At 37.3% G+C, this 27,716-nt stretch overlaps 1 protein-coding gene and 1 long non-coding RNA gene across 3 annotated transcripts in view; both read right to left on the bottom strand.

Moving 5' to 3' along the window:
• Positions 1 to 2,433, bottom strand: part of APOB (apolipoprotein B) — a 37,773-nt gene extending 35,340 nt beyond the window's left edge. The window contains exons 1-2 of one of the 2 annotated variants that reach the window (XM_064448126.1): positions 2,293 to 2,433; positions 498 to 533 (exon numbers count right to left, since the gene is read on the bottom strand). In XM_064448126.1, coding sequence (XP_064304196.1) covers positions 498 to 533; positions 2,293 to 2,350 — 94 coding nt within the window. In that variant the 5' untranslated portion in view covers positions 2,351 to 2,433. Of the gene's footprint in view, positions 1 to 497; positions 537 to 2,292 lie in introns of both variants that reach the window. The other variant, XM_064448125.1, reaches the window with a different exon arrangement.
• An 8,934-nt stretch (positions 2,434 to 11,367) lies between these two features.
• On the bottom strand, positions 11,368 to 20,048 carry LOC135312902 (uncharacterized). The gene is made up of 3 exons (XR_010372524.1): positions 19,926 to 20,048; positions 16,719 to 16,866; positions 11,368 to 13,188 (listed from the first exon to the last, which is right to left on the bottom strand). It is a non-coding gene; the product is annotated as an uncharacterized LOC135312902 (long non-coding RNA).
• Between the last annotated feature and the right edge of the window lie 7,668 nt (positions 20,049 to 27,716).

Raw genomic sequence — 27,716 nt, forward strand, 5'->3', positions numbered from 1 at the left:
AATTGCTATCCTTGCTGACAGAGTTGATGATCTATTCTACAGGTATTTACTTAGATAGCCAAGTGCAATTGTGTGGGTTTAGCAGCCACTGTGAAGGGTACATGAGAAGTGAGATTCAGCCCACAGTGAAGTGTAATGTATGTAACCTCCCTGCTTCACATCTGATAAACAGGGATTTCTATATTAAGGAATTTGCACCTGTCAATTAAGAAATCAACAAAACAATGGAAAGTAGTTTCTTAATGGGAGCTTTATAAAAGTTTAGAAATGCAATCTCAGCTTCTCCAATCTTTGGAAATTTTTGAAATTCTTTGAGCCAATGGATAATTAAATATCTAAAATAGATGGCAATAAAGACTTCAGAATATTGCCATTGTTTTTGTTTCAGTTATTTCAGAGGAAGAGATTTGTGGAATAGGAAAAATCAAGCTTTGAAAGATATATTCAGTTAATATAGCAACATAAAATAACAAAAGCAGATGCAAGAAATCAGTTACTTGAACATCCTGGATTTCCACTTTCAGATGTTTCTTCTTCTGTAAAGAATAAAAAACAAGTATTAAAAGCTGGAAAAGCAGTTTACAGCTATAAAACAAGGGCTATGGAAATATAAATGGAAATTACATTTCCACTGTAAGACCTTTTTAATTCATACCAGCTTTTGGTGTAGTTTGGCACACTGATGTAAGTAACAAAGCTACTATTAACATTCAGAGTACAGAGTCAAATCTAAAGGGAGTTACAGTATTGATATTGTGAACTTGCCTTGATATTGTGAACTAAGACCTCAGAATAGGATCTTTAAGACACTGTATTAAATCATTTTGATTTAAACTGAGAAGGTTCAGCTTCTGGGTTAACAAGTATTTTTAAAAGCCCTATGTTATGTGAAACAGAAAGTTGATAAATGATAGGCACAAGATGTAGAGGTAGACAGATGAAATGTACCTTATAACATGGTTTACTTTAAAAATTGTTGTCTATCTGAGCACACAAAAATACCGCATAATGGATGAATGGCTATATTTTGCTTTTTGTACATTTAAAAAAGGACAAGTCTGACAATTAATATTACAATTCTCTGCCGTTAAATCTTTTCTGAATATTGAGAGTTCATTCCTTGGAGGAAAAGAACACTGATTGGAAGCCTATTCAAGTTAAGAAGAATAATTTGTTCCAGTTTGTCTTGGGTATGTCCCATATGATTCTATATAAAATAAAATAAAATAAAATAAAATAAAATAAAATAAAATAAAATAAAATAAAATAAAATAAAATAAAATAAAATAAAATAAAATAGAATTTTAAAAATCTAGTAAATTTACTGCATTCATTTGATGCTATGTCATTCTTTGGGATGTCACACATTAATGCCAGCATTTTTCACAATATGCTCTGCACACTTCCCAGGTTTATTTCTGGGACTTCTAAGGCTGACCACTCTATAGAAATAGAGTGTAACATTAGTTACAGTAACAGCAATAGCAACAGTAATACTATTACTATTACAATAACATTATTAATAACCATTAGAAAAAAGTGCATCCTTTAAAACTGTATAACATCAGTCAACAACAAAATATTAGTTCAGCAAAGGTGTATTTATGATTAATTTGATCTCCATATAAAACCAGACCTGCATAATTGGCCCCAGACTCACTTTCCTCCTTAAGGTTCCTGAAGTCTTAAGAAACATTACATTGTCATATTCTAAAAAGACACTTCTTAGGAAGCAAGGATAGCTCACATTTCACAGCACTATATTGATCGAGGCTGTCTTTTCTGATCTTAGGAAAAAAAAACTCTACCGGCCTATTTCTTTTACTACCATTACTGATAACTATGTCCCTTTAACACAAAACTGTATTTCAAATGTCAGTACTGCCTGCCAGATACATTTTTCTTTATTGCTCTGTTTTCACATTTGCTGCAAAACACATTAGCAACCGCTGGGGTAAGTCTGTATGGCACCTCCAAGGTATAGTATCTCCATGGGGGTTTAAAAGGACAGCATTATAGAGAAACAATTAGGCCAAAATAAATTACGCAAATTCCTTACAAGTTGCAAAATACATTAAAACTGATCAAAAGACACTAGGCAACATTTGTGACTTTTTCTATGATGGGATCCTCCTTTGATTGCCCAGTTCTACAAAGAGAAGAGATGATATCTGCGACATGTTCCCTCTCGAAATCTACAACCCATTGTCCTGTTGATTTTTGCATTATTGTTGTTTTAATGGGTTCATAAATACAGCAGCAAACCCCACTAACATAAAAGGCAGTACTTACGTGAGAGAACACCGCTGCTGAGCAGCAGCAAGAGCAGCAAGAGCTGCGCAGGGCCCATGGTGAGCCCCGAACCCTCTTGCTGCTCTTCTGTTCTTCCTTCCCTCCTCTCTTCACCTCTCCCTTACCGCCTCAGAGGGCGAATGAGCCTTCAGACTTGGACCTCCAGTTATATAGTCTGTAGCAAGCAGCTGAGGCAAACGGTTTAGAAAGCTCAGAGCAAATTGCCAAAGGTCCAAAGGTGAGAGTCCCAGATCCTCACTGTGCTCCAGACAATGCTCTGCTTTGGTTGCTGGGAGTCCCTGAAGGCAGAAGCATATACTGGAGATAAGTCACTCTTCCAGTTCATTGGGTTTTTTCTTTAACAGTTTTAAAAGCAAAATCCCTCAGCTACAGACTCTAACAACGTATTCAAATAAATTTCCCACATCTACATGGGATGATTACAATACATAAATTACAGCTGCAAGAAACGATCACTGCAGCATGCTTTGAGTGTAGACGTTGAGAGGCTTAAGGGTGTGAGTACTTGAGAAAATGAGAACATCCTGCAATTTAGACATCCTCCCTTTATAGTCAGGAGAATGAAAAGTTTACAATTTTTTTTCCTTTGTTGTACCAAATTTTGTCATGTACCTTTCTAAAAATAATTTTACATTTACTTGCAAGATTCTGGTAAATCAGGGCATGTTCATGTTGAAAGTAAGTTCTGTATAATTCTTTTGTTTCCTTATTTTTAGATTAAATTCCTTTTCTTTGCTAATAGCAAAAATATGAAAATAAGATGATAAAATTTATCTGAAGGAAGATAAATTATGAAGAAGATAAACTTGATTAAAATACAAAGAAACAAAAAAACTTTTTATGAATATGTGGATTGGTAAAAAAGACTAGTTTTATGTCATGAGAAATTCTAGTAGCTTGAATTATTTACTAATATCTATCAAAGCTAACTGCAGTTAAAAAATTGACTGTGGAAATAGTTAAGAACATTTTGTTCAGTAAATTTAATTTTCATATATCTGATCAAATGGAAATGTTTTGACATTCCCAAATCAAAATATTTCCTCTTAGCTTGTTGAATCAAAAATCGAATTTTGGCTTAGCTAAGCGGAAATTTCTTTTCCCTTGAAATGTTACCATGGTACCATGCATCACAGTAGTTATCTTTAAAGTCTCTTATTTCTTCATACTGTCACGGAGGTACACTAAAACCAACCCAGAAGAAGGACAAGCTTAAACAACTCTATTTCACAAAACAACCAGAACCACAATAAAAACCAATGAGAAACGGGTAAACTGAAATCAGCCAACCCTCCGATAACATTTAACACCTGACAGGTTCGAGTTGTCAGTTGGGGTATTATTATTACAGGTTTACACACCAGAACTGCCACTCACAAGGGGAGGCTCTCTCCCTCCCCTGGGTACCCAGAGGCACCACCGCTCGCCCGGGGCCAGGGCTCACTCAAGGATAGATCCAGAAGGAATCGCTCACCCGCAAGAAGCCGAGGGCACTCCAGGCCGGGACGTTTCCCCGGGCGCCCCCCCAGCCCGGGGGGAGAGGCTTTGAGCACAGGCCGGCCGCTCCAAGCGGGCCGCTCCGAGGGGGTCTCCGGCGGCGCCCCACTGATACTGATCATGATGCGGCAGCTTCTCTGTACCAAGGTGCCTTCCTGCCACCGTGGACCCTTGCTGTGGGCTGAGGGGTGCCACCTCTCCCCCCTCACTCCCGAGGGGTACATGCCTGGGACTGGGGGCACAGTGAATCACAAAGGGCGCAAAAAGCCAGCGATCATGATGCCAAGAGCCCCAATCTCCCGGGGTGGGGTGGAGGGGGGAAAGCGTGCCTGCCACAATACCCTCTTTCTCTTGGACTTCATAACTGGGTTACATTTCCCAGGATACACTATGATCACGTAACTCCTAACAGTGGTTCAACCAAATGGTAAGGACTGATGTATGATGGGGCATACTTTCCAATAGGGAGACATCTTCCTTACAATTAGGATTTTGTCTGATGACATTAACAATATCATGCCATTTCAGAGAGCTTGCTTGCAGAAATTTCTTTCATGGATTCATCAGTATTTGAGGCATCATGACGAAAGCATTTCTTAGATTTTTCCGCTTTGATTTCTGTCCTTGGTGGATACCAGTCACAGATACAATAAAACAACCAATGGGAGATTACTGGTTTTTAAGTCCATAAAGCAACATAGGTTTTTGTTTACTTTTGTGTGTACAGCTGCTTCAGTATGTGATTTTACTTTGTAGTATAATTCTACCAAAAAGACTGTACAAAAACTTTTGCCCATAGCATTTGATCCCTTTCTGTATTCAAACACCAAGAGGTTTTGACTATTACTTAAAATTTATTTGTTCACTTTAGCACTGCAGATAAATAGGGAAATAAATATTTCCCTATTTTGCCTGTGTCTCCTCACTGCCTTCAGATGGGTATTTGGGCTCAAGTTGAGGCTGACTGATTGTATTAATATGACATTGCATGGACATAAACAGATTACAGGGTTATGACTCAGCCCGTAAGCACACAGGTAACATGGGTGCGCACTCTACTGTAACAGGTTTATATTGCTGTATTACCTAGTCAAGGGACTGCATTTTTTTCACAACAGGTGCCACAAAATGCCACACGCTACTTTTATCTATTCAATCTAGGAATCCCTGTGCTTTCAGCTCACTGGGAGAAGTCAATATTCACATGGAGTTAAACAACATGAAGTTGTTCTTTCAGCTATTTCTGTGAAATGGTGGGCTTTGACCCCAGAACACAGCTTATCTTCCAGACTGATCTGTTTTAAACTGTAGTATCTCATGTCATTCTTTGTGTTTCTCAGTTACTTTTGGCTAAGTCCCACTCTCCTCTCAGTGCATCTCTTGGAAGTGAAATGAAGACTTTGGAGACAGAACCATTCTGGAACCTGGTGTCTGTATCTTTGTCACACATCTTCGCATCTTTTGCACTGTATATGACACAGGCAGCGTGTGTTGGTGCAGATTTGAAAAGAGAAAGGACAACAGAAACATCAAACTTTTCTCCCTGATGTTCTACACTGGAAGTAGCTCCAGTCTTTCGTATATGCTGTATATCTCTAATCTGCACAGATTTGGTCCTGATCTAAAAACCAAACACCAAAGTGGAAGTTCTCCAACTGTCTTTGGATCACTCACCATATGAGGTGAGTACTGTGTTCCATATTTCTTTCCCCCTAAGATTTTTTTTTTCCCATAAAGGAAAAAGTCCCCATTGCTCAGAAATAGGGACAGTTTGGGCCTTGGTGCTCACCATGGTAAGGTAGCATTGTTGAAATACTAGGTGCTTCCAGAGACTGTTAAGTTTGTTCAACATTCCCTTAAAAAACCTTAAATACCAATAGTAAAAATTATTAAAAACAATTATGAAATTATGTTTAGAAAGGAACTGTTTCTGGACACTTCACATCTTTTTTTCTTAGGAGAACCTAGTAAGGGGAAGATTCCCTAAAGGAGATAAAAATGTCATCAGCATCTGGTAACTAACCATTACTGAAATGAAGTTTCATGGCTTATTGAGGAAAATGCAGGACATTTATTAATGCTCATGAAATAAGCAAGCTGGAGCTGTCATACATCTCATGAATTCTGCCAATTACGTCTTCTTTCCTAAAAATTCTTGCCATGGGTTTAGGATGTTCTGCCTGTTCATATGTTGGTACGATTTAAAATGAAAAACACAGAACACGCACAGATTCTTTGTAGAACACGAAGTGCAGTTCATATATGTAAAGAATGACGGATAAACTGAAGGCGTTACACATTCATGCCCACACTGGGTGCTCACAAAGTCCACTCCTTCATCAGACATACTGTGTATGGACTGAATCAATGATCTTATGAAATGTAAGAAGTATGACAAATCTTCCAATAGTCTTAGATGTAGGAATTCTCCTGACATTCAGAGTCTAGATTTTATTCTAGAAAGAACAACTTATATTATCAAATTTTGTCTTCAGACTTCACTTCACTACACTTTTTCCACAGCTGTAGAGAGGAAGCTGCATCAAATTACTCATCTGAAACTGAACCCCCTCCTTCCTACACTTGTCTTTTCCAGTGAAGAACTGGTTCTGCTGCGCCTGTTTTGGCAATGCCAACAATGGCTTTGCTAATACTAGTATAAATACAGAAAATCCATTAACCTTTAATTATATATTTTATGCTTATATTATGTATATTATACTATATTGTATATTCTACGTTACTTCATACATTATAGACCATGGTCTTTTTTCCTGCTTGATGATACTGAGATTTCCTTCTTCTGTCACTGGAGACTGGTCAAATGTTTTGACAGTACTGTTAAGAGAGGGTCGTGGTAAGACACCTTCACTGGACACAACGAAGCAATTATGCTTGGTACCAAGTTGCTTATATTTCAAAGAATCCTTGTGTACCTTCCCGTCCATCCCTGCATCCCTTCTCTTTCTCTTTCTTCTTACCTTCCTTCCTTTCACCTTCCTTTTTCCCACTTTTCTTCCTCTTTTCTTCTTTTCTTTTCTAAGAAATATACCCACTACTACATGGTGTTCACATTTTTTATTACTCATGCGGGTCAAGGCCCAGCACCTCTGGTTCTTTGGGAGCTCTCTGGAAACATTGGCCTTAGTCTTCTACTGTGTTTCCCAGATCACAGTGTCATCTGTTTAGGTCTTAGCATGTTCCTCATCAGAGAAAAATGGTTGTATTTTCTGGCGAAACACCTATGGTGCTGACTATAACCCAATGGCAATTGGAGGAAACTGTGTCTCCCAAAGGAGGTGCTGGAGGTGCATAAACATACACTCTGTTTGTCTAAGAACCACTGCCAGAAGCCTGCTGAGGCATCAAGAGTAGAAAAATATTTGGCATAAGCCATCTCCTCCAGAATTTCTCCCCTTGTAGGTAGTGGAAAATGTTTCCTTTTTACATATTTATTTAGTTCTTCTGAGTATATTCCTGGGCATAAGGTCTGTCTTCTTTTTGCACTAGTAAGAAAATGTACCAATTCTGTTGAACCTTTTATTCACACTCTCTTTACAAAGTATTAAACCTCCCCAGTTCCTTCATTCTGTTTTGTCCCTAGGCAAAGAGTGTACTTTTGAACTGTGGTAGGCTGGGATCTCTAAATTCAGTTTTGAATTCTGCTGAGAGATTCCTACAAAGATGTTGCAAACCTCTATTTTATCTTCTCTCACCAACAAGGTGACATGGTGAAGTGCTCAATGTATTTCTAAACCAGCATTTTTTTTCTGTTTCCTTCTTTTCTTCCAATTTCTTAATTATCCATACTTCTATTCAAATGCTCCCTTCTAAGCTCACCACTGGAAGATTGATCTTCTACTGTCTCTTTTAGTACTAATAATACTGTTTCTGGTACAGATGTTCAGTGCATCTGCGAAAAAAGTAAGACTAAGAAATAACCCATTTACTTTTACAATGACAATCCAGGGATTTCCTGTAGAAAAATTACATGCTGCTGTTCTAGTAACTTCCACTGAAACAGTGGCATTTTTTTCATCCTTTTTGTCCAGCTTGTAATGTTCCAGTATTGCCATCCCTGCCAAAATATCATACTCCAGTGGACTGTTATGATGTCAGTAGTTCAGTGACCATGGTTTTTGAGAACTCCAACTTGAAAATCTATGCGCCTTTTTGCTTCATGTCTCCCATGGTTTCAACCCTCCATCATCTTCATACTGCCAGAGCTCATGCTGTCTCCACAGGCTTTCATGTACACAGGATGCCATCTCTGCCTGCAAAATTCCAACTGCTTTCCCAAAATTAATTCACACCACCACTGTGCTTTCTATGATGGTTTTCCTCATCTCCGCATCTGACCACCTCTCAGAGACTCGATTTGTTTTCCAGACTTACAAGTTGAGTTCATCAACATGGAAGCAGTTTATTTCCTTTTTTTATTCTTTCTTTTCAAATATTTATCTGTCACATGTTAATTTTCTGCAGAACACCATGTTCCTCAAACAGGCACATTACAGTTAAATACTTAACCTTCTGTACTCCAATTAAATGGAAGCCTTGAATGTAACAATTATAATTTATAGAACTACTGCCTTGCTGTTTTTCTTTTTGCTGGCTTCTGCTGCTCACAGATACACTGAGGAGTAATGTTTAAATCTTTTCCAGTTGTTTTGGGAACTCATTTTTCCACCACTCTGAGCAGTTCATTCTTCTTTCTGCTTTTGAGAGCTGCTCAATAATCACTCAAAGTCAAAGAGCCTGACAGGTCGCCTTCACTCAGTGTCTGAGCTGATTCATCAACTTGATAGTTTTAACTGTTCAGTATTGTGCAATACAAATTTCTACACAATATTACATGGAATTTTACTAGACCATTCCTGATCCTTTTCAAAGTACTGTTCTCCTTAGGGAAAAACATTCTGTCTTCACATTAGCAATAGGGAGAATAACCACAAATGGACTAACTTGCCTTACAGAACATAGGAAGCCCTCACTGCTAGCCTTCTCCTAATGTTAGACAATTAATACTGCAGAAGACGCCCCTGTGACATACTAGCTGCTTGAAGGCCACAAGGAAGGCTCTGTAGACTAAGCTCACACATGACAGTTAAGGAAATAGTTAGGGTTACCCAATGTCTCATCTGAGGAGGAAAAAGTTGGGGTTTTTTTCATTTTACTAAGGCACTGATGCTATACAAGGAAGAAAAACCCAGATGAGTCACTTACTTTTTGCATGACATTACTAGAAACAATAACGAAACCTACGAAGCCACAAGAGTGATAGCAGATATGGCTGTCAGGTGGGGACTGAACTTTAATCTATATATGGACCAGGTTATAAATTTCATTACTGGATGATGAACTGCACCTGTTAGGCTTGAGGCTCTGAAAAGTTAGAAAGGAAGGGGACATGTCATTCACCTTATTGGTACTGACATCAAAGGCTTTTAACTTTCTGGTCACCTTCATAAATATAGCCTTAATGAGCAGAGGGTTTAGTTTCCTTCCCAGGGTAAAAATGTTTTCAAAATTAGAAACATTATTGTAGCGGTTGTTATTTTAAATTCTAGGACAGGCCAAGAGTCACAGAGATTTGAGAAAAAAACCCTGCCTTTTATCCCTATCTTTAGGGATCTTTAGGGCTTTGCACTGTGTTATTGAAGTAACTTCAGCTTACCCATACACCTGAGTATTTTGCTGATCAAACAGCACATTTCTACTGATGACAGCCAAAATTCTTGATTTTTAGAAAAGTCCTCTGAAAAAAAAGGTCTTTTTACGCTCTGTCTGTGTTCCTTTTTAACCTCAATATAGCGGCCTAGTTTAACATCCAACTGACACGAATCAAATTTGTATTTTAAAGACAGATATTTGGGATATGTTTAATTATTAAATATTTATGTCTTTACTGATCTGAGGCAACATTGTGGTGCAGAAAAACACTACATACTGACTCTTCACAACTACAACTCATATAAAATGTGCTCTCAAATCTTAAACATTTTTAATGTATTTTTTTTAAGTAAAGCATTTTGTCTGCACTTCATTAATTTTTCAGTTTACTGGTAAGTATCCTCTTTCCTGTTCTTCGTTATTTTCTTATTATCCTTTTCCATACAGCAAAATCACAGTGACAAATATTATCCTCTTCATATATTGCTTTTGTTCCAGAACCCCTCTTTGAAGTCACCTTATTTCAGTTCTACTGTATTATCTTTTTAAGGACTTTATATCCCTATCGCATAATTCAAGCTTATATATGAGCTCTTATTTATTTCTGAGTGCTTTTTCACTCCTTTCATTCAGTTAAGAATGTAACTTTTCAATACTAGATTACTCTGTACTTAATAAGCCACTAATAGATAATGGTAAAAATACAGTATTAATATGCAAAAGGGAGGGAATGCGGGAAAAAAGGTAGGGAAGGAGGAAGAAAGCAAGGAAGGAGGGAGGAGGAGAAGGAGAAAGGGAGGGAAGGGGGAAGGCTATTTTTGTCTTCTATACTTTCTGTTGTGGGTCTGTGGTGGGTCAGTCACGTATGTATACCTAAATCCAGCCCTGCCTGTGGCCATGATCAGAAATTAATTAATTGTTCTCAGCAGAACAGAATGAGTTCAACAGCTTGCACTGGGTATATGGAAGTTATCAGTTTGGATTAAAAGGAAAAAAGTAGAAGTCTTCCAATTAGGATAAGACTTTTTTTGTTATTGTATTGACAAAGATGGAAATGTGTCTCCTAAAATCCACATTAGTAAGAGTTATATGTCTGCAACTGGAATTCAGTTCTGATGGAATATGACCTTGATGGAATATAAATCAGCATGAGAGAAGTGTATTTATTCAGAATACTAACTTCACATTTCACATTATTTCACATGGTAAATAGTTCTACTGTGAACATCTTGCATGTGGAATGGTTATTTTCTCACTTGCCTATAGATACACGCTTCCATGCGATAATATGGACTTCTGCCAAAATCAAGAGATTTCCAAACCTGAAGTCTTGGTTAAAACTTACTTCCAATATCAGTACATTTTAATTGGTAAAATATGTTCTTTTTGTTAACTTTAGTATACTGTCAGAAAAAATGGTGCTGGAAATACACATGCTACCCCTTATTAGCATTGCCTACACATTTGATGACGACCCAAGGCTAGAGTGACGTTGTATCATGATTCCAATCTTAAGTATCAAATTATGTGGTCAGATTCTCATATTGGGCACTGAATTCCTTCTGTATACAGCTTCTGGTCTGAGGGTTGAAAATCTTTGAAAAATGTGTCTCTCTGGATAATATCAGGCTGCAAACAGTTGCCACTTAAGCTAAAGCTCCTTCCCATAAAGGGTTCACTGAAGATGATGCATTTTGGTTTATGTTTGTATATGACTGCCCAATTTTCTCCTCTATCAGCAAGGTAGTGATTCATTATGCTGATCACTCAAATGAAACCAAACCTCATTTAACACTCAGATAAGGTATAAACTGCAAAAATAGGTTAAAGTTCATCTTTCAATAGCAGCTGGGGCTCAGAAAAGAAAAAGGAACATCCTGTTGTTCAGATTTTATTTAGTTCAAATGTTATTTAGTAACAGAAGGAAAACTTCCAGAAGTTAATTTTTTTAAGTTCTTTGAAAACATGCTTAATCAAGTTAAATAAAACATCTAAATATTTATTTAGCTGGCAAGAATGAAGATTTCTGAACTATACATTTTGGTATAAAACCCTAACATATCAACATGTCAATTATGACACAGTAATGAAAAAGGACAGGTTTATTAGAGAAATATAACACTAAGAGACCCTTTCTCTGCAGGAATGAATTGGTTGACAATGCTAGAGTTATGTTACTCTATCTGATGTGAGGATTTGGCTCAATTCTGAAGCTGCCTCTTTGTTCTTACTTGATGCTCTCAGCAGCTACTTCTCTGTTGACTGCTCTGCCGTTTGCCTTTCTATTCCTTTTCACCATAATTCCCTTTGTATCCAGTATCTCTGTTTGATTTTCCATTGCCACAATTGCACTTAAAGAATTTTATTTTCTAGTGTTATCTTTCATTTCTTCTTCCTGTTTTCTCTGTTTCAGCACATCACCTATACCCCACACTATCCCAATGTTACCTTTACTACTTCTTCCTCATAGTTTGCATTTTGCTAAGTCTTGCTTTGGTGTTAGACTGCTGAAATCTCCTCTTTATCTTCCTGTTCACTAAGCCCTTGTAATCCACTATGCTATCAAGAATTCCTCTGTGAGAACAGCCTAGCAGATTCTCACACCACTCCAGCTCCTTAAAATGGCCACTTCTGTTGCATTAACACACATAACTTCAGAGTACTTTGCTGTGTAGCTTCCTGAAATAACACTCTCCTAAGCTCATGATGCAATGCTTGTGCAGAGTTTCCTAGTTTAATGTGGACTTCAGGCCTACAATGCTCAGATGGCAAGTTTAGATAAGATGTATTCCACTGTAATGGTAAGGACTTGGCGGGCAGAGAATGTGCACATCGCTGCGAGCGATTCAGAACTGTGGTCAATGTGTAGAGATGGGCAAAAAAGCAAAGCAGGAACAACAAAGGAAGAGAATGGAGAACAGTGTAAAAATATTATAACAGTGTTATAGTAATGCAAACAATAATAGGTTCTCAACAGTAACAATAATAATAATAGAAGCAAACAGAGCTATTATTCAGTTCCTGTGGTTCCAGTGCAAAGAATATGTAGTGGAAATTGAGAAGGATCAGAGATAGGCAGGTCAGAGCCACAGAAAATATTCCAGTCTGAGAGAGAATGAAGGGACTGTAATTGTTTGCTTTGAAGAGGAGATAAGAAGAGATAAGATAAAGACATACAAATCAATTACAACTATAGAGAAAGATGAAAAGCACTGAAAGTTTCGTTTTATTGCAGTACAAGACGACATCTGGGGGGTGTTTGTGTGTGGAAACAGTTCCTGAAACATAGCCATCCAATTTTATTTTCAATTCTTTGGGTATCAAGGACATCTGTATAGTGGTTGGAGATAAGACATGGATCTTACAGGAGATTTGCACCCTTCTCAGTTAGGAACTGAAGATCAGAGAAGATAAACCACTGAGTAAAAAATGATAGTTGATGCCCAAGTCTATTTATTCTTGATTTCAGTGAATTTGAAAGTTGGCAATAAATCTGAATGTAAAACCTAAACTAACTAAATAAAAACAAGTATTAAACACGATCCAGAGGTAGCTTTGGAGACCTCTGTTTTGAGCCTATTCATTTACATACCTCTTGGTTTAGCATATGTCCTGGATGTCCTATTCTATCTGGACTGGAAGCTTATCACAGTATGTTTTACAAAGACAAAAAAGAATACTTCTTTCCTTGACTGAGCTGGTGATCTAAATACAAACAAAAGAGACTGAAACAGACAGATACAATAATACAAGGATACAGAAAGGATCTAATTTATGTATTGTCAAAACTCGGACATTTTCTGTCATCTCACATACTAGAGCATCTTGCCTGGTTTTTAGCTGCCTCTCTGAAAGGGTAAAAACCTCTCATAGACATCATGTCATAACTGCCATTACTTCAGCACATAAGGAATCTCAAATAGCACCAGACACTCATGATTAGGGATCTGATTAAACACGTAGATCTCCACTGTCTGTAACAGAAACTTAGACATTTAGATTACCTGCACACACCTGCATAACAGACAACAGTTTTGAAATTATCCAAATTTTCATGCTTAAGCATATGAGCTAAGAATTTTCCTTCAGAGGAAGGTAATTCTATAACTCCTGACAGCTTCTAGCCTGACTCTGTGAATCACCTGACATTTCTGGAGAAAGAGTGTAGCTGTTTCTGTATGTCTACTTTATATTTCACAAAAATCCATCTTTTAGCCTGAATAGTAATTCATGAGCCATGATTCTAGTGGGGCTAGAAAAAAAAATTTGAAGATTCAATTATGTTCTCACATAAAATTAGCTCTCAACAGGCTTACATTGATGGACATTTATTTTCCTGTATCGTAAGTGAAATAATTCCTGATGCACCCAAATAAGAGTGTAGAATGTAGATTAACGAAGAATGTAGAGTGTAGAACCAGGTTCCCTGGTGATGGATGGCAGAGTTTGAAACAGGTAAAGCTGAGGATGTAAAACTTGTCCGATTCTTTGAAATGGCAGTTGTGTTCAGAAATTCAGATGTTTGCATTCTTATTACTCAGTTTTATGGGATTACTATCATGCCTAATGTTGAATTTCAGTTATGTGAGATTTATGTTGGGAAAGTGAAATTTTCCCATCACTTTACACTTTGGTAAAAAATTATTCTGAAATGATATTACACATAGGCTTAACATTTCCATCTCAGCTCTTAGCTGAGTCTGTTCTGGAAGCTTTCTGCCTTTAATCATTGCTGATGGACATCTAACTCAGCCAGAGCACAGAAGTAGGATTAGATTGAAACACCAAATGGTTAGGAGTCAAATAGACCACAAACAGGCTACCTTGGATGGGAATTTTTCCCTATTTCTTTAAAGTTAGGGTCCAGAGAGAGAAGATGATGATGGTTAGGAGAGAGTAGGCCCAGAAAGCTAGAATGTATATTGTCTTTGGATGGGGACCTGAATGAATATTCTATTTTAAGAAATAGAATATAAGTGGAAAAAATCCCGGGCAGTGGAAAGGTGGTGTTCAAATAGGGACGGAACAGAGAAGTTAAGAGAGTGAATGGGCCACTCAAATATTCACAAACCTGCAGATTCCCACAAACGCAGATAGTAACTTTCATGAAGAGAAATTAAGACACTCCTTAGTACAGAAAGACTGACTGACAAATGGATTTGCTGTAGTGGAGAATATGAAAGAGATACAAACAGAAAATGTCTGGCATAGAAGAAGAGAAATGAAACTAGTTCCAGGGGAAATGGGTGATGAGGAAAATCAGGTTTGTTTGTACTAAAAAATTAGATGGGCCAAGGATCACTTTCTGGCTCTGAGGCCAAGGGTCATGGTACAGTCCCTGTCCACCAAGTTAAATTCTGTCATGTCACCAAACAACAAAGTGCTCACATACAGTATGTGAATTGGGAATGGTTCCTGACTTTAGATAAATCTGAAGTGGTGCCTGAGCATTATCTGGGAAAGTGTTTGTCAGGCTGAGCTGAAAACTTGCTGTTGACTGTGCTGTTTAGCTGTGAGAAAAGGTAAGGCCCAATTGCCGTAGTTCTGTTTAGTTTACTAGAGTAGGTGTAGCCTGGCAGAGTCCAAGAAGACATGAAGATAATACACAAAGAACTGCAAGATTAAATGGAATGCCATGACATGAGGGTTGAAGACAAGCAGGGAGGAAAAATGCTGGGATTCCTCTCAACTCCAGAAAAGGTCAGGTCTAAAAACCTGGGAAGCATCTTACTAAAGAAATATTTAATAAGCCATCAAAGCCATCATACTTTGTCATCAAAGTGCATCCAGGGAACAAATGTATGCAATGTTTGCCAAAAGTAAGGATATGAGATATGAATCTGAGGAAGCCTGAAAAACTTTCTATTCACTTCTAGGTGTGCTGGAAAGCAATGATTCTGGTGGTTTCATACTGGAACAGGTCTAGATTATGTCAGTTTAAGGAAAACATTCAAGAAAGTGCTGTTATTTCCAGTGATTCTTCTAGTGGAATTTCAGAGTTTTTTTATTTCCAAAGGAGGAGGATAAAGATTTGACAAGGGAAAGAATATAGGTAGGCTATTGATTATTATTCCTAGGTAACTGAAAAATGTTCAGCCACTGACAAGCATTTATGAAGAGAGACTGTTCCCAGGGAAAAAATTAAAATGAAGAGCATGAGCTTAAGTATGTGGAAGAAGAATGTAACTTCTTTACTGCAATACCACTTTGGAATTTCCATTTTAAACAAGGGTAAAAAACTTGAAAGGAAGAACTTCAAGCCTAACTGAATAAATAACCTCAGAAAATATTATTAAAATAAGCAGAACGTTAACAATGAATAAGGAAAAGGAGCAGATCAGCAAAAAAGTTAGATCTTGGAAGGGTTAAGGGAGAACTGCCAAAACTCCAGAGGAAAAGTATGACTGCTATAAAAAAAAGAATGCAAAGGATAGGAAGAAAGGAGTTGATAGAAAGATACTGTTAAGCTTGGTCTGAAAATTAAATTGACATTGACCTTAATTCTCACTATCAAAGCTTGGGGCATCTGCAGGAACAGAACTGCTATGGAACTTTCCAGTGACAGAGAGAGGTACTTAGCAACAGCAATGCCATCAGAGATAGTGATCAGCAAAAACAGTGAACCTAAACATTTGACTGAATCCTACTATAACTTTCTGTGGATCCAGCCTATAGTCAGCACAGAAGAGATCAGAAGATCACCCAGGAAGGAACTAAATGATCTTAAGAACTAGAACATTAGGAATAACATGAATTTCAGTAGTACAAAGGGAAAGGTCATTCATTTAAGAACGGATAGGAGGAACTTCTGCTTTAAGCTAGAAATGTGTACATTGGGAAAAAAAACAGGAAGGGAAGGATGTATATATATTATTCATGGGCAGGATAACTGTGAATAGCGAGCTGTGGCATAAGTGGAGAGCAGCTGCCATCTTAGGCTCTATCAGTGAATGTGAATTTTGAATCAATGAATTTGTACTAGTCATAGCGATGTATTACCTATTCCTCATCCGAATATAACAGTAATTACTGGTTATTTTCCCTGGTACTGCTGGCACCTCATTTAGAACATTCTAAGCACTTCTTGTTACCCATAATTAGCAAATATTAATTCAAACTAGATGGGAATGGAAGGACTCTTCCAATCAATACAGAAACAAAAAGTGTTTTTTTAAGAGGGGATAAAGCAGCCTGACACTTCTATCCTAGAAAAGTCTGAGAGGGCTATGACTCACCCCTGTAAATCCACAGGAAGAGAGAAGAGCCATATAAGCTGAAGGATGATGTTGTTACAGGCCCAAAACAAAGCAGTCAAAGGTACATAAAGGTTGAAGACTGGAAATTATGCATCAGTCTACAGCCTTTGCAGAGGAACGGAGGTATCTATGGGGCCAAAACGAAACATTTTTAGAGTCCATTTTAATAAATTTATGACTAGCATAAGAAAACACAGTTGCTTGTGATAGCAGGCAGGACTGTAGTCCTAAGGATTTCAATAGTTCTTTCCAGTTTTATGCTTCAGAAACGCTGCAGAACTTTGCTAAGCAGAAATTAATCAAGAGAATGATGAAAATACAGAGCAGTTACTTCTTTGACAAGATCAGTAGACTAAATCTACAGAGTTTTTCTTACAGAAGAACTTTTCTGTTTGTGTACATGTACACCTAAGGTTAAACATTACCCTGAAAGCTGAAGTCCCTCATTGCAACATCAGGTGGTATTTTTCCTTAAACACTAATGGATTTTTAAAAAACAAAAATGCAAAAAATGCCACTAAAAACCTACACCAGAGATTTCCAGCATATTGTTTCTAAAATAAGAACCGTGTCAACAGCTGACAACTGTGCAGAAAAACACAGATTATTAAACTGTTACGACACTGAAATGCTTAGGCCCAGTGTCGCACTTTTTATGTTTTCTTATTAAATTAATTATGTCAGGTAATGCATAAAGAGAAAGGAAGACAAAAAGCAAGGTTTTCAAGTGCACCAAGAACAGTTTATCAATGGAAATTAGGTGCCTAAGGGGTATTTCTCCTCTGCATATAGGTTCCATAATCTCTGCAATTAACGATGTAGACAGGGCTACCAGTATATGCAAAATGCATGTGATCATAGTAATAAATCTGGGAGTTCTGGCAGAGCAACTGCTCTACAATGGATACATTCTTTGTCTGAGAGATTCTTTCCCTTAAAATCTTTAGTCAAATTTTGCCTTGACCAAAGAAACTTGCCTCATCACACCTCACAAAAAACCCCATGCCTTTATAATGCAAAAGAATATTAAATCAGACATGTTTTTCCACAGTGACTGGAACTGGTAGAAAACATCAGTTTTCAAGGAGGTATATAATTTAGCATGGCAATGTTGTTATTCTAAACTATCTGATATACCCAAGTTAGTCAGCCTGCTCCCAAGAACTCTGCCTATATAAAACACTGCTCTTATTAAATGTAGAATTAATTAATGTAGAGATGTCTGGAATAAGTGCAGGACAGGATTTAAGGACAGTCGTTCCCACGGATACAGATTTCAACACTGTAAGAAGCCACCCATGGATCACCCCAACTTTCTTTAGCAGGAGGGTTAGCCACATCTATTGACAGTCACACTTTGCCAGGTGCCATTTTGCCCTTCACTGGCTTTTCTCCCAAAACATGTGTAAAAATTTTTACTTACAGTGGGGCTTTTAATTAAGTAAATCAACCTTTTAGATCGCTGTTTATTAGAACATGCTTGATAATTTGTACCATTCTGTGGCAAGAAAAGAATTATGAGGAGTAGAAGGTATTTCAATGAACTGCTGAATGACAGCACAACTCATCAAACTCTCTTTGAACTTTATCTTTCTGTTACAATTTGGGCAATGTGATGACCATGTAAAAAGCTTCATAAAGCACTTGATATTGTAAATTCATGATGACACTTTGCTGGTAGAAAGTAGTGACTATTCTCGTATTTGCAGGGGGTGTCTATTTATTATGCTGTCATTAGCCATGATAATTCCTATGAATATTTTAAAGATTTCTTTCCATTGGCTTACTGTTAGCTACTTATGTCAGCCAAGGAATGATTTCCAAGTGATGTGGGGGGACAACATGTACATTGTGTTTCACTAGCACAAGCATAATTCAACAGTGAAAAACTCATTCATGTAGTTAAAAGACAGATGTTCTTAAGTTACATATGTATTGGTGTTTGATATAGATAGCCATAAAAGTTAATGATGGAAAAGATCTGAGCCAAGATTTTGAAAAATGGTGATAAAAAGACATGAGGCTGCTAACTGTGCTAAATATGGGTGCATATTTAACCAATTAAATAAACAACACGGCGTTTTTTTTCAGAATCCAGTAGCCTCCATTAAATTTTAAAAAGCTGACTGCTTTTAGTTGCAATGAAATTAGTTGCAATGATAATCAGGCTACTAGTTCCCAATACTAAATAGGGACTTGGGAGCCTAACATTTTAAAAACATTTAGCCTTGTTAGACTAATAACTTCTTGTCAGTGAGTTATACCTTTAATTCTTTTTTTTTTCATTTTTAAAGGTTTCATTTTAAAGTATTTTTAAAGGCACTAGCGAGATGCTTTGTGTTCACTAACGTGTTTGGAAAACTGTGGCATAAATTAGTTCTCAGAGTTCTTGTCCACAATGGTGAAATTTCCTCTGAAAATCCTCAAAGGTAGTAATTCTTGACATACCATTTCACTGCATGTGAAATGCATGGCCTGTGTTGACTGGGAATTTGTGTGAAACCCTGGGGAGAGTCACAGGCTCAGAACAATTGTTTCTGGGACAGAGCAGTAGCTGCTTCCACAGAATATCTCCAAGAAAGTAAGCAGTGCCATCAAAATTGCTTTGTCTTTGAATTTGCATTTATTTTAGTGCAACGTATTTCTGCAATTATAGACATTAAAAAAATGCACAGCATCAATTATTTCTGCATCAGTAAAGCTGCTAAGATAATAGTTTTGTAGTGTACCAACTCTGGTTTTTAACAGTAAAATAGAGTGAAGGGCAATTTTAGATTGTTATCAGTCATGATAAAAAAGTTGAGAGAAAGCAGCAAACCCCACCTCGGAAGCTGGATGAATGACTGGGCAGTGAAGTTGCACTGATCTCTGCCCTGCTCTGGCTCTGCTTGAGAGCAGAACCCCTATTACCAAGTTCAAGATCATTTCTATGCACTGAGGTCCTTACTATACAGATACATGCTGAGCCAAGCTCAGTCTAACTGAGGAAGGGGTCAACGAGCAAAGTTCATGGGATAAAAAGAAGAAAGATCATAGTGAAGAAACTCAGCATAAACTTGGTAACCTAACAGATAATGAAGGTGTTAAAAAAGAAGAAACTAAATCAATAATATTTTGATATGAAAGAGTTTGCCACGATATGATTGGTCGACAGAAGCTATTTGACTAGATAAAAAACAGCCAGACCTTATGGAAAGATCTTCAAGGGATATCAGAGCAGGCTCTGTTACAGCTGACATGGTCTCATCCCCCAGGATGACACTGGCACCACCAGTATGTTCCATGGAAGCAGACAAGGATGTTTTGTGTCCTAAAAAAACTGGATAACTAAATGCCTTATTATGGTTCTTCCTACACTAATTTTTGTCAAATGTGGTGCAAGCATTAATGAAGTCTCTGGACGTTGTTGGCTTTCTGAACTACAGGGTTGTCATCTGACAAAAGCATAACCTGAGAACACAGACAAATCAAAGCCAACAAATGTGACCACTCCTTCCATGTCAAATCTTTCTTTAGTAGCCCAGCTGAAGAGAGCAGATGACGTTTCCGGAGGTGAGGAGTAAGCAAATAGTCATTTGAGGAAATGATGTTCAGCATCTTGAAAAAACACACAGAAGATTACAGCCTGTTTTTTAGAAGTATGTGTGAGTAGGTAGGCTGCACTGGGCCCATAATGAAATAACCTGACATGGAGCCAAAGTATTCTTAATTGTTCAATTCAGTAAAACCTATGCAAAATTTCCACGCCACACTTCTTCTACCAGGATAAGATTTGCAAGCTGTGTTATACTAAAATTTCCATTATTTTTGTTTTTTTTTTTATTCTTTTCTCACTTTAAAAGTATATATTTCCTCACTTTCCCCAGCACCATGAGTCCTTGTGGTCTCCTGGTTAGGGTAAAAGTAGATCTCCCCGAGGGTTCCAAGCACGGCCAGTGTTAATGCACACATAACCAGTTACTGGCAGACGAGTCCCATTATGCATCTCATGGCCAGAGAAAATGCTGAATTATTTTAACTTCATATAGAAGGAACAAAATGAAGATTCTCATTTTTAAATGACTCTTCCTCATGATGAGCACACAAAATGGAACAGGCCAAATGAAAGGATTAAAATAGATGTGCTGTATAAGCCTGTTGGTTCTTCTGACAAGTACTAGTATGATTTTTTTATCATTTTATGTGCAGAGAAGGGAACTGAACGTTTGTTTCCCACAAACAAAGTAGATGCTCTCACCACAGTGTTACAAGTAGAAAAACGAGTGAAACAATGCACAATAAAAAATTCTATGGGAAATTACTGATTTACCCACCTCATTCCAAAAAACTTAGGTGTACACTAGATACTAAATTTTGTCCTTGTCTATGAAGTCCGCTCCTGTTTAACCTGGAAGGGTATTTTCCTACTAGGAGTGAGTCTTTTCTTTTCAACTACATGAAACCTCCTAGGCTTGTAGAGGGACACCCTACACCAGAAGATTCCACATTACAGCAAGATGGTTTATGTTGAAATACCTCCAGTTTGCTGTTCATTTTGGTTTTTTCTCTTAATTTACATCCTCAGGCAACACTTTATGGCATTTAGTTACCTACAGGTATGGAATTAAAGTGGGATTATTTTCACCTAATTTTGGGTATGTATAATCTTAAATTGGACATCTAGATTAATCTGACCAAACACCTCTAACACAAATATACGTATTTCATCTAGAACCTGGGTTCCTCCCAGACCTAATGGGAGAAAAAGGGACCTCTAGGCAGAACTCCTCCTAAAGTTAAAGCTAAAATACAGCAGGTAACTCATGCTAAATGTGCCTACCTCTTTCCACTGGATACAAAGGTATCCTGGGCAGCTGGTTCGCATTTTAATGCTACACACATAAATATTTATAAGATGCATTCTCCTAAATTCCAAAGCGTAAAGAGATTCTGTGATTTTATAAAATCTCAGAAAGTGCTTATTTTCTTGTTTTGGTGTCTAAGAATTTTTACAAAACATCCCTCAGGAGTCTTAAGTCTTGCAGAAATTAAACAAGACTATAAACACATTAATTAACTAGGAATTATTTAATATAACTTTGTGCATCTAACCTAGTCTAACTTTGATGAGTCACTTAAAACAGATGCCTAATGACTATGTGTTTACAGTTACATAAACTGAGCTGAATGTCAGCCTCTGGGTGTTCTTAAGTGGTCTAAACTTTTATTACCCCTCCCTCGTTATAAGTTAAACTATAGAACATGAGATTAAGTTACTGCTCTACAGATATCTAAGTTGTTTTTGCATATGCTTTCTATGTTTATGTCATCATTCCCAGTTCTTTCTAAACCAATAATAAAACATTTACTACTTGGGAGACTGAATAAAATATACATTGCCTTTTATAATCTGAAATAGGATCCTTTACCCGTTCCTTCAGGAAAGCAGTGTATGGGAAATTACATTGCTTGTATTGAGGACAATGAATTCACTATAAACAACTATTCTGTTCATGTGTAAAGTTCCCACCTTTTAACATAAATTATAAAAGGATGTCAGCATTTGCTCATGTTTGATACCTACAGTATAGAAAATAAGCACTTCTCCAAGCTCAGTGACACAAGCAGACCTGTGAATTTCAAGTGTCAGTCTTATACATATGTATAATATGTCTTCTTACGGTTGTACAAACTGGAAAAATGATTTTCTTAAAATAAAAATCATGTAGTAATGAGTGCAGAGAAAATTTTTTTACCAAGTACCTCCCTCCCTGACTTGCAAATGCTTTCAGTATAAGACATGGCAGTGGAAATGATTAGACAAAAGGTGATTACTTCACAGGCTTATCAGACCTCTGTTAAAAAGTTGTTGCTGCAACCCCTGGTTAGGGTCACCAGTCCTCCAAAGACAGGATTAAAAAACCCAGAAAAAACAACTTACATAAAGGGCCTTTCTCTCTCCTCTTCCTCTCTCTCTCTTTTAAGGCATGAAGTAGCTTTTCTGTGGCCCTTACAGGCAGGAATAATGATTTCAAGACTCCTCTTTGATAAGAGACACTGAAAAGTAACATGCAAATTCAAATATAAGACAGTTTTCTCATTTGCATCAAGTTAATTAGCAGAGGTGTTCCTTTGCAGCACAAAGAAAACAAACAGATCATTGCACTCAGCAGGAAAGATGTCCCCACACTAAATCGAATCTACAAAACACGTATTTCTTGTTTCTTTGCAGAAAGCAGTCAATATGGAACACTCACCTCTAACTCAAACACAGACACAAATGCTAACTAATTTGTAGAGATAGCCATAAAATGGAAAGCAAATTAATTAAAATGTTCATCTACTGTGTTTTTAAATTGCAATTTCAAAATTTCCTGATGTTTTCATATGCAGTCTGTTAACTCCAGTTGTTATTTTTCACTTTCTCTTGGAAAAAGGTGGAATAAGGACTGTACAAAAAGAATCCAGCTCTCACTTGCTTAAACATTAAAAAAAAGCTCATAATCACTATAAAGTCCTGTGCCATTACATACATAGCACCACTCTGCCACTTTTTCTTTATTAATTATTTCCTTTTGAATAGCAATCAGTGAATCCAGATGTCTGAACGTGAGAGATCTTAGCTGTGGCATCTGGATCCTTCACAGATTCCAAAAGTAAGTCTGGTATTGGCATTTAAACTGAATCACACTCCGTTTAAGTATTTATACTGCCTTTGGCTTGCTGTGTTATTGTGCATTTATTAATAAGCCGGTGTGCTTACATTTTGACTTGGGAATATTCTGTGCACTTTGGAAGAAATCCTATCCCCATTGAAGTCAATGGGAGTTTTGCCATCAACTACAAGAGCCAGGATTTCATCCGTTGAGTTTTCACAGAGAGGAATAGAGCTCGCCTTAGCCAGGCTCTTCAAAAATCTTTCAGTCCTGTAAGCCTTCATTATTTATCCATTTAAAAAATCTGCTAAGGGAAGAGGTTAAGCTAAAAAATCCTGGTTGCTCTGTCCTTATATTATCAGCACACTCACACAGATATCTGAGCTGGACAAGGGTTGGCACAGAACATGCTCACTCAGATTGAGACTCTCAAACTGCTCATAGGATGGGTGACAGCAGGTAAAGGCTACTGAAATATAAAGATTTTGGCCCAAAGTTACAGTCAGGGTCTATTGGGTTCACAGCTCTACCAGATCTCTCTTGCTAAAAGCAGTAATGTGCTGCCATGTTGCCATGGTCCCTCCCAGTGGTGGCTTCGCACCTCTGCTCCCCTCCAACACTAGGCTGAAGCCACAAATATTTACAGTTAAAGATGCACTGTAAAAAACAAGGAAAACCACTGAATTCAGATCTTTTACACTGAGATTCATCACGTATTTTGTGAGGTTTTAAAAGCCTTTTACAGACAGAAAACTTTTCCTAGAAAACCCTCCACAGATTTAAGAAGAATTTTTCATGAACAAATTCTAATAGAAAGCAGAGTATTTTGAGGATGGAGATCTTTCTGTTTAATTTTAAACCATTGTTTTCCATGAAAATGGAATGAAAAGTGCTGGGAAAACTTCTGTGTACTTTTCAGTGTCCTGGTTATTTTGCCAAAGAAATCTAGGGCAAATTTATTTTAGTTAAACATTTATTTGGTGGCCACTGTTTCTACAAAGATTATTTTGCTATCCTCACCGTTAACCATTTGTTTCTCTGAATGTCAGTATGTGCCACACTATTCATCTACAAAAAGGTGTAATGAACTATTGTTTGTTAAAGATAAATTGCAGAATTAGTTTTCAGGGTTCAAAATCTTGCATGTCGCAGCTCAGTGTAATTTCAGTCATGAACCATTCCCGCTGCTCTGTAATGAATTATAAAAAATATCAATCTCTATTACCCCAAAGAAATAATAATATGCAAGGTACACAGTTGTATTGTTTTTTTTTCATATGGCTGAATGCTTATCCACTAGCAATAGAATGAAGGTTTAGTTGAACAGCCAAGTTACTAGAATAATTCTCCATGTGCTCACTCCTAGCTTGCAGCAAAGGAAACTTAGTGTCAGGTTAAGTTCACATCTCCTTAGGGTTAAGCATATGTACGTCGACAGCTAGATCAGCTTAGCTAACATGAAATAACTTCTGAAGCTAGATAAATTGAACTTATATCTGAGTTGAAAGTCAAATGCTAATATTTAGGTTTTATTTATTTTTATTTTAGTAAATATAGTATTATGGTCATGGATATCTGAAATGGACCAGCATTTGGTTACAATGCTTATATCATCTGTCTGCACTTTACATCTACTGCTCCTCAAAGCTGCATAAGTTTTAACCTTTTTGGACTACTGGTATCGTCCAAAGCTCTGTCTCTCTGATATATTTTAGCTTTATTTTTCTAAGCTACAGTGTTTTTTTGATTACAGAAACACGCCTGGCTCATGTATTTTGAATTTCCATTAAAAACTGCCATTCCTGTCAGTTCTCTCTGACGTTGCTCCAAGCATGGCTTACAGAGCTTACTTTTCTCTACGTTGCCCACTGTCAGCAGCTAACACTGGTGTCCTATCTTGTCACAGGAGGTTATTATTTTGAGCTGGCACATTTTGCCCACTTTTGCATTCCCTCTGTGTATCTTGTCTTCTGATCAACATTCCTCTGGGGTTTCACATGAAAACTGTGGGAGATCTCAATACTGCTTACTGCTCTCTCTACCAACCCAGGCTTCTGAGGAAACGGATTCTGAGGAAACCATGGAAATGGTAACAAATGGTTAACAAATTCCTACCATGAAAGAAATGTGAATGCACAACAAATGCTCAGGAAGGAAAAACTTCGTATTAGTTTTCAAATAATTCCTAACTGTGCTACACTTTTGGAAATGAACTTTGGCTTTGCCACATTCACAATAAGGAGCTGGAGGCTCCTGTTGTGGCTAATGGCAAAACTAGAATAAATAATGAGATTCACTAATCTTATTAAGCCACCTATTCTTAGGCACTGAACCGGCAAATCCTTCAAGATTCACCTACCGTCAGTAGAAAGTTGTACTTTCTTCCTGGGCATTAATCATGCTATACCTTCACCAGCAAGTACTCTCCCATAGACAATACAAGTTAGGACTGGAGAGCTTAAGGTGCACACCTGGTTTAATCTAATTTGAAAGGAATCCAGTTTGTGCACTCCAAGACAGCTCCGTAACATGAATCAAAGCAGAGTAAGCAGGAGGGTTGCTTTAGGAGCACATGCTGGATCCAGATTAAGAAGTGAATGTAGCTGCATCTTCAGATCATCTGAAGTGACTCACTCCTTTCCTGAGTACCTACATGCATCACAACCTGCTTCTCGGTCCTCTGTCTCTCCCTCATAATAGAGATAGCTAGCACAATAACCGAAAGGAGTGTCTTGTATCTCCTCTTATCCCTGCAACAGTCAGCTACCACTGGAAAAGTTTAGCTGTTTCTCTACTTCCTTGACTGTTCAATGATTTGGTTGCTTCTTTTTAATTTCTTTACTTTTATTTTGTGTAGTTTGGAAAGCAAAAGGCTTACAGTGTCTCTCCCACTAAAGAATATACAAGATTAAGCATCGGTTTTCAGAAAATGGTCTTTTAAATTCAGGTTAATTCAAGAAATCAGTATGCTACCACTATTATTATCATCTCGCTAGAAAATAAAAAAGATGCTGTTGGCTTGTCAGTGTTACCTCTGTAAGAAACAGAGCTTATCCTTGTATTCTTTGCTTGCTCAGGACTTCTTATCTAGGTAGGAATTTTGACTGAGCATGAAATGCTGGGCTATACTACACAGATAAAATACCTGAGTAAAAGTAAAAATGAAACATTCTTCAAATTTACTTACTAAATTATCTAGTAAAAGGAGTGGTGCCTAGTTTCCATTGCATTTTTGTCTATCAGCTAAGGGACAGAGCAGTCACCTGAAAGCTGAGCAAAGTCAGGCAGAACATGTATAGACTGAGGACAGTCTGGAAACTGTGACTTCCATTTCCTGGACAACTGGTTTAACTCTCGAGACTGTTATACACAAGCCTGATGCTTCCTCCAGCTGTACTTAAGGATGAAACTGTCTGTGACTGCTGTACTTTGTGTTGAAATAAATGCTGTCCATGTGTGCTAGAGGTGCCGAGAGACCACTGATTGAACTGACCTCCCAAGAGAGCTGGCGTTCAAATGCCTTGTTTGTAAATCATAAACAGCCTTAAGGGAAAAGGAAGCACTGAGAAGCCAAGCCAGTGATGCTTCACAGAACATAAAACATTTTGGCACCAAATTAAGTTTTCACTAAAATAATAAGCACCCACAAAACCTTAGGTGCCCAAATACTCTAATGAACTCAGTTGCCTAAAATCCTAACTGCATTGAATTTCATGTGCCCAAAGATTATTTTTACCTTGCCCTTTGAAAGCAAATGAATGAAATGCAGGCTTTGTGTTAGTCCGGTATACTTCCATGCACTGTATTCTACATTATCTCCCTGTAAAACATGTATGTTAAAAATAACCAGATAAGTTTAAACACTAGGAATTAAAAAAAAAAAAAAAAAAGAATATTTCTGAAATTTACACCTGGATTGCTTTTTTAAAGAAAAAAAGAATAGTGATTTGCAAATAGCTTGCATTTCTTTTTCTAATCTAAAACAATTAAAACCAATGAAAACACAATAATGGCTAGAGCCAGCTTTCCAAAAGCATTTAAGAGTCTTGTGGTATATAAAGGCACCTAATGGGAATACCAGTTTATGTTTTCCATTTATGCCACTACTTCAAACAACCCCATTTACGTCACTTGTACTTCGTTGCCTGTATGTTTTAAGAAATTCTCTTCCCGGCCCAGTTGCCTTAAAAATTCCAACTCTTAATGCTATAACTATAGGTCTGTTTACTTGACTGAAAAATGCACAGGGGAAATTTATGAAAATATCATGTGTATTTTCTCTGCTTTTCCCAGAAAAGAAAAAAGTTTAGGTGAAAACAAATGCAGTCCAATTTGAATTATT

This window comes from Phalacrocorax carbo, chromosome 3, assembly GCF_963921805.1.
Source record: "Phalacrocorax carbo chromosome 3, bPhaCar2.1, whole genome shotgun sequence".
NCBI lineage: Eukaryota > Metazoa > Chordata > Aves > Suliformes > Phalacrocoracidae > Phalacrocorax > Phalacrocorax carbo.